Source organism: Bidens hawaiensis, unplaced genomic scaffold, assembly GCF_021521415.1.
Source record: "Bidens hawaiensis isolate Kalapana, Puna unplaced genomic scaffold, B.hawaiensis_p1.1 tig00003058_1, whole genome shotgun sequence".
Lineage (NCBI taxonomy): Eukaryota > Viridiplantae > Streptophyta > Magnoliopsida > Asterales > Asteraceae > Bidens > Bidens hawaiensis.
In genome coordinates, this window is record NW_027491165.1 from 2,112,404 (window position 1) to 2,122,753 (window position 10,350).

Here is a 10,350-nt window from a genome sequence, read left to right on the forward strand (position 1 = left end):
TACAAATACACTACAGACTTGATCATCCACGTTGTTAGCCATGTGGGGTCCCCTTGCTCGCATCTCATTACCATTAAGAAACGTACCACAAGGGACACGCTACATGTAAGCCCTACAGATGAAATTTTGCATACTCAACTATGGTGATGGATTTGGGGTATTGCTTGATAACGGGGGTATGTCATGTTGTGGGGAACACTAGCTATAATTAATTGAACCTTAATCATATCTAATGGCTGCTTGGTAGACTTTGATGCTTAAGCTTAGGTGGATAAACAATACCCTTGATCGTCTTAACTATTCATAAATATTGAGCAACAAAGTTTTAATTCTGCTAATTTTGAGGTTTAAGTCAAGTTGGGGTGGTCTGGTCCGGTAAAAGCAGAAAATAAGCGGGTCTTAATTGTGTAAACCACTAAGTAATATTATTGTCGGATCTTATTTGTCCCGGTAAAGATTAAGGCATGGGTTTAAGTGGACAACAATATCGATGATCGCGGTTTTTGCGTTTTTCTGAGCTTTAAAATATAACCTATATGTTTGATTTAACTTTGATTTTCCGATTCTGATCCAACTGCATTAGACTTTTTCAGGGACGAAAAAGACTTAAGTGTGGGGATGTTTGATGTGTTGTAAAACACATTTACTTTTCGTATCATTTTTATCATGTTTTAATTGCTTTTTAGTATAATTATTAAGTTTTATGGTTTGTTTATGCTTAATTTTACAAAGTTGATTGTTTACTTGTAGGCTATGAGGTTTGGTGGAAAAAAGAGTTAAAATTGAAGAGTTTAGGGGCTTAATTGGTCAACTTTCAAACTTATAAGTCAAGGCCCGACCCAAGCCCTTTTATTAGAAGCCTTTTATAATAATATATGAAGTTAATTATGAGAGTTATCAGCCAAGATTGCAGCCAAGAACCCGAAATAAAAAATTAAAAAACCCTAAACCCTAAGGTTACGATCGGAACAGCAGGGAAGAAAGAAAAAAGAAAAAAACGGCGGCTGTTGGCGGCTGTGGAGGCTAGAGGAAGAAGAAGGAGGCTCGGGGTGATCCTAGGCAGCTGCTAGGGACTTTATACATCACAAATCTCAGTCATATATCTTAAGTAATTCATCTATATGACAAACTGAAAATTTTTCTTACTTTTTCAGACACTCATCACGACTTGACTCAAATTTTCGGGACGAAAATTCTTTAACATGGGAATGATGTGACAATCGTCAATTTCAGGTTCACTCCGTTAACTCAACCCCGTCAATTCAAACTTAAGATCATTGAATCTATAACGCACACCTCATTACATTTAAACTAGGGTTTAAATGACGCTTAACACTTACTACATGTGTAGTCTTTCGGGAATCGCACCGAAACGCAAACTAGTTGACGCAAACAATTGGTGAATAAACGAAAAACGTCAAAACAATAATTATGGGATAATTATGTGTTAGACTTATGTGTTATGTGATAACATTGTTATAAACGTTAACTCAAGGTGCAAGAATTAGTTAATTAAGCTAGTAAAGTAACATTTGAAAGTTAAGGGACCAAAGTGTATTATATTATTATTATTAATATAAACCTAAAACCCTAACTCTCCTCTTCCTTTCTCTCCCAAACCGACGGCAGCCCCCCCCCCCCTGCTTCCCCCTTGCGATCGGCCCTCATACACACACATACAATCAAGATTATTCAAGTTGATTGAAGATTAAGGTGCTAGGAAGGTATAAACGACTATCCTATGCATCCTTTATACTTAATTTCGATTTTTAATGGGTTAATTACAAACCCTAGATTCCGAAAATTTCATATATATTGTGTTCATATGATTTTTGTTTGAGTTGAGGATGTATTGATGATGATTTGATAACTAGGATTGATATTGTTACATGTTAATTGTTGTGTCTTTGATTTTGAGATCAAATAAAACCCTAACCATGTATGTATGGTGTAATTTATGTGCATGGATAGTGGTTATGGTGTCTAGAGTGTCATATGAACGGATTATGGTCTATAGATGATTAATATGTTGAATTTTGTTGCAAACAGTTTCTGGACAGATTGTGTTATTGATGTTCAATTGACTGTATCGGGGTGTAAATGTGAAAATTGGTTGAGAATATTGATACTACAGTAAACTAGGTTGAGTCTAGTTTCTAAAGAATATAAATTTTCAATTTTTGGACGTGTAAAAGTTAACCTTTATGATTTTACAAAACCGTTGTGCAAAGCTGAGTTGTTAGACCTGCTGTTAGGTTATTTTGTAAATGTTATATCTCATGAACTACGAGACCAATTGGGTTGGTTCCACTTCTGGAATTTGACTTGTTGAGTTAGGAACCTAACCCAAGTGGTCTTGCATTTTTTGGATTTTTCATTTAACGGGAATTTCAAATAACATTCCGTTGCGCATGAATTTGACTGTTATGAGCTTGCTGTAATGTTTTGATCATTATGAGAAATCTATGTGGAATAAAAATAAAATAAAATATGTTCTGGAAACCTAACACATTCATGCTTTTGTGATGATTTTTGATAAATTAATTGAGATGCTATGATCGGTGGAATAGTACAATCTTTCAAGTAGAATTTCTGTCTCGGTGAAACTAGCTGCTGAATTTTGTGAAAATGCATGAAACATGACAATTGCTAGTTAATTGTTATGTTTTGACCAAATTGCCCCTGTGGGGAATACTTGCTATATAATTTTCGTGTTTTGACCAAATTTCCCTTGCGGGGAATAATTGCTAGTTAATTGTTATGTGTGACCAAATTGCCCTTACGGGGAGTAATTGCTAGTGATGTACATTATTAATACATGACACGTAAATAATTGCTCACACATGAAATGTATCACGAATGTACTTGTTAAAGTCACACACGATTCACAAACGAAACACATTGTGTGCATAGGTATTATGTGCCGAGTCTAGAGACTCGATAATAGTTCCGACACTTAGAAAAATCTCTTTGTTGTTTTAGAACGCTAGAGAGAGTTTTTCTGTGACGCGCATCCTTTGGTGATTTGTTTTGGGAATTCTTCGCAAACAGTGAGTTCATTTACCCCTCTAAACTGTTTTCAAACGCTTTTCACTTGGGGAGATAACATACTCCGAAAACGCATTTAAGATTTTGTTAGTATAAATTATATATCACTTGTAAAGACTAAGTGGCAAACGCAATAACTAAAGTCCTTCATTCACATCGAACCGTTTAATATTGGATAATAGCGAGTCATTGTTGAGTAGTACTACTGGGTTTGACAAACCCCACCCAACGCTAAACTCGACTGGAGGTCGAGTGGGTGTAATCTTCGCTAAACACATACCATGGTCGGGATAGACCTGGTGGCAAGGCAAATGATAAACAGTCAGCTTCGGTGTCGAACACTTAGTAATACTTGTTTTATAGGCTAGCTACCTATAGATATATAATTGACATAACACTATCCGGTAACGCAAAACGCTGAACGCAAAACGCTAAACGCTTTATTTTATATAAACTTGTGAACTCACCAACCTTGTGTTGACACTTTTAGTATGTTATTCTCAGGTAGCCGAGGCGGGCGCGCGGTATAGGATCATGCATGGTTTTTGAACATTCTGATATGCAAACATGTTTTTAACTATTATTACTTGAGTTTTAAGTCGTCCTGCGTGACGCAACTTTTGTCTTTTGGTTTTTAAGCTTCCGCGCTTATTTTTCATTTAAACGTTTTTTATATGGTTTGATTATAACTAATGATTCTGATCCTGTTAGTTCACACCCTCTGACGGTAAAACTCCGTTAGTGGATTTTGAGGGTGTGACAATCTATAATCTTTTCTTTTCGTTCAAGAACCCTAATTTTGTTGAATTGATCTTTTGCTTTGAATTGTTTTGCAAGTGATTGATAGTTTGACTTGTGATTGATTGTGTTTGAATCTTGAATGAGTTTGATTATGTTTATGATGATGTTTATGATGTTTTTCTTAAGTATGCATGGCTGTCCAAAATCTATGTTAGGCTAAACTTGTTTGTTCTACCTAGGATAGATGATTGTTGAGTAGTTTAGACTTGTATAATGGATTGTTAATGTTCAAGACTTGAATTATTGATGTAAAGTTTAACTAAACCATAAATTAGATCGTGTGTGATGGCTGTGTTTTATGTTTTATTACTTATAATCCTCTTGCATTAGTTAATTGAATTAGTTTTGATTAATTGATTGCTTGTTAGACTCTTGACTTGGTGTTTAGGGTTTATTTGCGGGGTGTACAACCGTAGGGATAAGTGGGTAATATAAATCATCTAAAATCAGTTAAAATACACCTTCTTTGAGACCGAGAGGTGATAAGAAGTAATATTGTCTCGCTGCTTTTACTTGTTAGAATTAAGACCGCACGAGAGCGGGTTTTTGTCTTGTCAAGTTTGAGTGTTTATGTGCAATTAGTTGGTTTAATTTGGGTTAAGTTAAATTGTTCCTCTATCCTTGGTGACATAGTATTTGTCTCCATTAGGATAGTGTGTCGGTGAGACCGAGAGGAGAGTCGGCATTTGAACACGTTAATAATTGTTTTTCCGGTTTATTCTTTAAAATCAACTAAAATAAGTTAGAGTTTGTTAGAGAGACTGAGAGGTAATTTGACTTTCTTAAAACAAGTTTTAGTTGTGTCATCTTTTATAACCGGTGTCTTGAATATTTTCAATCCGTTGTCTTGTTATTTCTGTCAACATGATTCATTCCTAGGTAGACGTCTTTATATATTGAATTTAAACCAAAGTTTTCAAAGTTTTGTCAAAAGTTTTCATTCAGTTAAGTTAAGTAGTTAAAATAAATTCTAAAATAAATCAATTAAATATTTTGGTGAGTCTTGGTTAGAGTTTGGTAATTATAAACGTTTTCACGTGTCTTCGAGTTCGATATCCGGACTTTCCTTATCTGTGCTATACGCGATCGGTACACTTGCCGTTTGTGTGAACTATGATAGATTGTTTGGTTTTTAAAGCTTAGTTGCGACTTGTGTTTTATTTATATATATTTTTTCGCACATCAAGACTGAAAGGAGTAATTGGGAAGTTGATCTCGGAACAACAATCGGCGTTTTTGGCAAAAAGGAGTATTTTAGACGGGCAATTAATATTAGACGAATTGGTGGCATGATTACGAAAGTCTAATAAACGCGGTATGATTTTTAATATGGACATAGAAAAGGCATATGACTCGTTAAATTGGGGTTTTCTTGACTCCATTCTTTGTCAAATGAATTTCCCGTCTCGATGGAGGAGTTGGGTCTCAGCAATACTAAACGCGGGTCGGGCATCAGTATTGGTGAACGGATCACCTACCCGCGAGTTCAAATGTTTTCGGGGCCTACGACAAGGTGACCCGCTATCGCCCTTTCTTTTCATTATTGCTATGGAAGCGTTGACGGGTATGATGAAACGAGCAGTAGAGGTGGGTCTGTTTCGAGGGTTGAACTGTGGGCAAAATGGTCCATTTTTATCGCACCTCAGTTATGCTGATGATGTAATCTTTATAGGGTGGGAGAAAGAAAATGCACTGAATATTTATAGAAGGTGCTTTTATATGGTGTCGGTTCTAAGAGTAAATATGGCTAAGTGCAGGCTATTTGGTGTGTGTGTGACTCCGAGGGAAAAACAGGAAATGGCGAACATATTACGATGTCGGGTCAGTAATTTTCCTTGTAAACACTTGGGCCTACAAATAGGCGGAAACATGAATCTTATCAAGTCGTGGGATCCGGTGGTCGAGATGTTTAAAAATCGGTTGTCGATTTGGAAAGCAAAAAATATATCATTTGGAGGCCGACTCATTGCTATTAGGTCGGTGTTGAATGCTCTCCCGACATATTATTTTTCACTTTTTTGGGCACCCGACGGGGTGATAGAGAAGTTGGATCGACTAAGGAGAACGTTGTTTTCGGGAGGTTCGGACGAGAAGGCAAAAATTAATTGGGTGGCTTGGCAACGTGTGATTGCCCCCAAGGAGTATGGTGGACTTGGTTTGGGCTCATTGCGGGATACAAATTGTGCGTTTTTAGCAAAATGGTGGTGACGATTTAAAGGGGAAAGAGATAGACTATGGAGAAGGGTAATATGGGCAATACATCGCACGTCAATAGATTGGCAAAGCATTCCGACTAAGGTGTCGGTTCCAGGTCCATGGAAACAGGTTCGGCGTAACACATCGGATTTGAACTTGATGGGTATTAGATTGGAGTTGTTGCTGAGGCATGTAGTTAAAAGTGGTAACAAATCCCTATTTTGGCTAGACTACTGGATTGGTCAGGACCTTTTATGTAAAAAGTTCCCATTACTCTTTGCTTTGGAAAGGAATAAAGGGTGTACAGTGGCCAAAAAGTTAGTGATGATGGATGATGTCATATGTAGCACATGGAGTTGGGTTAGAGATCCTAGATCAGTTAGGGAGGTTGAGGAGCTTAGAGGGTTGCTACAGTTATGTAAGGATGTGGTTTTAGTTGATGGTGACGACTCGGTCAAGTGGGTGTCGGATGTTTCTAGCAATTTTTCAGTCGCGAGCTTAAAAGAGAAGATAGAAATGGCAAGAATTAGTTCCCCTGTTTATATGATGAGGTGGAATAATTGGGTTCCTAGTAAGGTGGGTTTGCTTGCATGGAGTGCGGAGTTGGATAGGCTCCCGGTGTTAACTTTATTAGCTAGACGGAATGTTGGGGTGGGATCGTTGGATTGTCCGGCTTGTGGAGAATTGGAAGAGACGGTCGAACATATTTTTGTCTCATGTGGATTGGCACAGTCAGTATGGCAAGCTATTTCCATTTGGTGTAATGTACCTCAAGTGTTTGCATTTAGTGTCCATGATCTCCTTGAATTATATAAATTTACTAGTTTCCGAAGAGAAAGGAAAAGGCGTTTCACGCGGTATGTATGGTTACCTTATGGTGTTTATGGAAGGTAAGGAATGACATGGTGCTTGGTGGTTTGAAGATTTCAGCTAGAAGCGTTGTGGATGAGGTTAAAGCTCTAAGCTTTCTTTGGGTAAAAAATAGGTCGAGTGGCTTATGTTTAGTGTGGGAGGATTGGGTTAGATTTATTGTAAACTGAGGAGTGTTTGGATGTTTTTTTGGAGTCTTGTTTTGTTGTATTTGTGTTTGTAGTCTAGTTTCTTACTAGACTTTGTTTGGTTGTATTGGTTGTGTTGTTTGTTTTTTAATAAAATACTTTTTGTTGGCCGTTCAAAAAAAAATTCAGACAAGTTTTTTGACTTTAATACAAAAGCTGGTTTTTTTAACAACAATTATTCACCTATAATCTTCACACCTTGCGTTTGTAAAAATTTATACCCGCCACCTCATTTTTAATGACACAATTGCTTTCCTGTATGGTTTTACAAATTGTTGGGCTTTAATATGCATCAAAATTAAGTTGACATTCTCTAAAAATAAGAAAGTTCACCGGTTCTAGCTTTTTTTTTTCTGTCATATCGCCAACTTAACAATGTTTTTTGTGTATGTTTTTAATAATTTGTGGACTTTGATACACATCAAAATCAAGTTGCTTGACTTTCCCTAAAAGTAAGAAAAGTTCATTGGTTCATTTTTCATGTCAGCCTATTTAAACCCAATGTAGAGTACTAATTTTTTTTCTTGAATTCATCTATGTTGGCTTAATTATTGTTTGGCCCAAGTGTAAGGCCCAACCCAAGAATTAGGGTTTTATAATATTTGGTAATGTCTTGTTTAGCAAGTTAGGTTAGTCTATATAAACCAAGTTATGGTTAGACATTAGAGTGTGTGAGTTTGGTGTAACCGAGTTAGGGTTCATCAAAGGTCAAACCGAGTTAGGGTTTGAGGGTTTGTAATCAGTTTTTATAGTGATATTTTCTGTTTAATATAAATGATAGTTATTCGTTTAGTTTGTGTGTTGATTATCGATACGGGACTTGAATTGGCATCAGAGCCAAGTTCAAGAATCGATAATCGGTACCGTGGTAGGCGGCGAGCGCTGGCTTGAGGAGGAGCTATTACTCGGCACATATCGGAACCAAGTTGGGTTTCCAAATCAGGGTGTATTTTCCGAGTCGGACCTGTGACGGCAAACGATCGGAAGAACAAGGAGGTTCTTTGGTTGGTTGCAAGGGTTACGTATTCACATTCTGTGGTTTATGTGGTTATGTGATTTTGAATCTTTAATTAAACAATTGAAGGAGGACGAGACAGGTCTAGCAATTACTGTATGATTGAAAAATAGTATTTCCTTGGATTTTGTGTGAGGAAATAGAGAAGGAAGCAATATATATATTTTTTGGTTATTAGGCCATATGTAATGGGGCTACAATTTGGGTGATTTTGGGCATGAAGGGGCGCGAACACCCCCCCCCCCCCCCGGGCGATTTTTGGGCGAAAAGGGGCGGGGGGCGAGGTCTTCTCGTCGTTGGAAGAAGGGGGAGAATTTCAGGGTGGTGGGGCCGGCATGTATGGATGTGTGTGTGTTATATATACATATATATATATATATATATATACATATATATATTATATTACTAGCTGTAGCCCATACACCATTACACCGCAAAAACAAATTCTCACATCTTGCTAACAGGGCGCCACACGGCGCAAAACGCCCCTATTTGTAGCTCCTCCACTACGCATAGCCTTACGATTTTTTATTTGTTTTGGGTTATGCTCACGTGCAAACAAAATAGGAATAATACTTTCCAAGAAAATATATTTGTTCTTTTGGAGTCTTGACGTTCAGGAAAGTTTGTTTTGCACACAGTTCGGTTTTCGAGAGATATTTGTAACCGGGTTTTTGTGAGCAAGCGTTTTGGTTCTGAAAAGTTGTCCGGAACTAGTTGGTTTGTATTTGTTCCAACGTAGTGGAGCAAGGGTGTTCTACGACGTCAATGGCAGGTGATAAAGAAGAGCCGATAATCCAACCTAAAGCGAGTGGGGGGATATCGTTGTAGGTTCCAAAGCTGAATGGAACTAATTACATCACATGGGCGATTGTGGTGGAAGCGATCTTAGATGATCAAGAGTTATGGGAAGTTGTTCAACCGAATGAGGGTGCGGTTATTGATGCGAAGAAGAATAAAATGGCAAGGTCGTTTTTGTTCCAAGTTATGGAAGGCAATATTCTTCTTCAGGTTTCTCAATACAAGAATGCTCGAGAAATATGGGCGACTTTGAAGGCACAGTTTGTTGGGGCCGAGCGAGTCCAAAAGGCTCGACTCCTAACGTTGAAAAGTGAATTTGAGAAACTCAAGATGGCGGAAAACGAGACTATTGATCAGTTTGCGGGAAAAATAACCGGTATAGTTTCAAAGGCAACGGGTCTTGGTCACGTATTCGAGCAAGATGTATTGGTGAAAAAGTTACTTGACGTGGTTCAACTTGATAGCCTCAATCGAGCAAACGGTTGATCTCGATAGTATGAGGTTTGAAGACGCTGTTGGAAGACTTAAGGCGTTTGAGGAACGTCTACGATGGGTCGAACGCACTTCAAATTCACAATGTCAGTTACTTTTCAATCGGACAGAAAGTAATTACAAAGGGAATTTGTATGATCAGTCCGGTAGCCGAGGTAAGGGTTGTCCGAGTTCACAGGGACGTGGAAGAGGCCGGGAAACCAGAGGTCAAGATCGAGAGGATGAGGATCAAGATGGTTGTGAAAACCGAGATGGTCAACATGGTGGGTCAAGGTATACGGGTCAAAAAAAGGATCGTCAATGGAGAAGAAAGGATATGTCACAGGTTCAGTGTTACCGTTGTGATGAGTTCGGTCACTTTGCGTCTACGTGTCTGGAACGTATGAAGAAAAACGAAGAATCTAATTTGAACAAAATTGATGATTTTGATCCAAGTGTATTTATAATTAAAGGTGATTAGAAAACGGTTTATATGAATGAAGATGGTATGATTCCAAAGCGTTTCGAAACCGAGCCGATGGAGAAAGATGTTTGGTATCTCGATAACGGAGATCACATGACAGGTAATAAAGCGTATTTTTATGAATTGAATGAACAAGTCACGGGAACGGTGAAGTTTGGAGATGAATCTTGTATTGATATTTGGGGAAAATGGTCGGTCTTAATTGAAGGAAAAATGGGGGAGCAACGTTTGTTGACCGATATCTACTACATTCCGAGCCTACAGTGTAATATCATAAGTCTTGGTCAAGCAACGGAAGGTGGATGCGAGATTTACATGAAACATGATTTGCTAACCATTAAAGATGATACAGGTAAGCTTTTGATGAAGGTGACAATGACCAAGAATCGATTGTACAAGATCAATCTCAAGATAACAAGTCCCGGTAAACGAACTATCATTGGAATGAAGAATTTTGCAGGTAGGAATCTTCAAAG

At 37.9% G+C, this 10,350-nt stretch overlaps 1 protein-coding gene across 1 annotated transcript; it reads left to right on the forward strand.

Moving 5' to 3' along the window:
- The first annotated feature begins 6,204 nt into the window (after positions 1–6,204).
- LOC143622182 (uncharacterized) lies at positions 6,205–6,939 on the forward strand. The gene has a single exon (XM_077093394.1). The coding sequence runs from the start codon at positions 6,205–6,207 to the stop codon at positions 6,937–6,939; it is 735 nt and encodes a 244-aa protein (XP_076949509.1).
- Positions 6,940–10,350: the final 3,411 nt, after the last annotated feature.

Coding starts and splice junctions, on each gene's coding strand:
- LOC143622182 (XM_077093394.1), top strand. CDS start 6,205: ATGGGTATTAGATTGGAGTTGTTGCTGAGGCATGTAGTTAAAAGTGGT.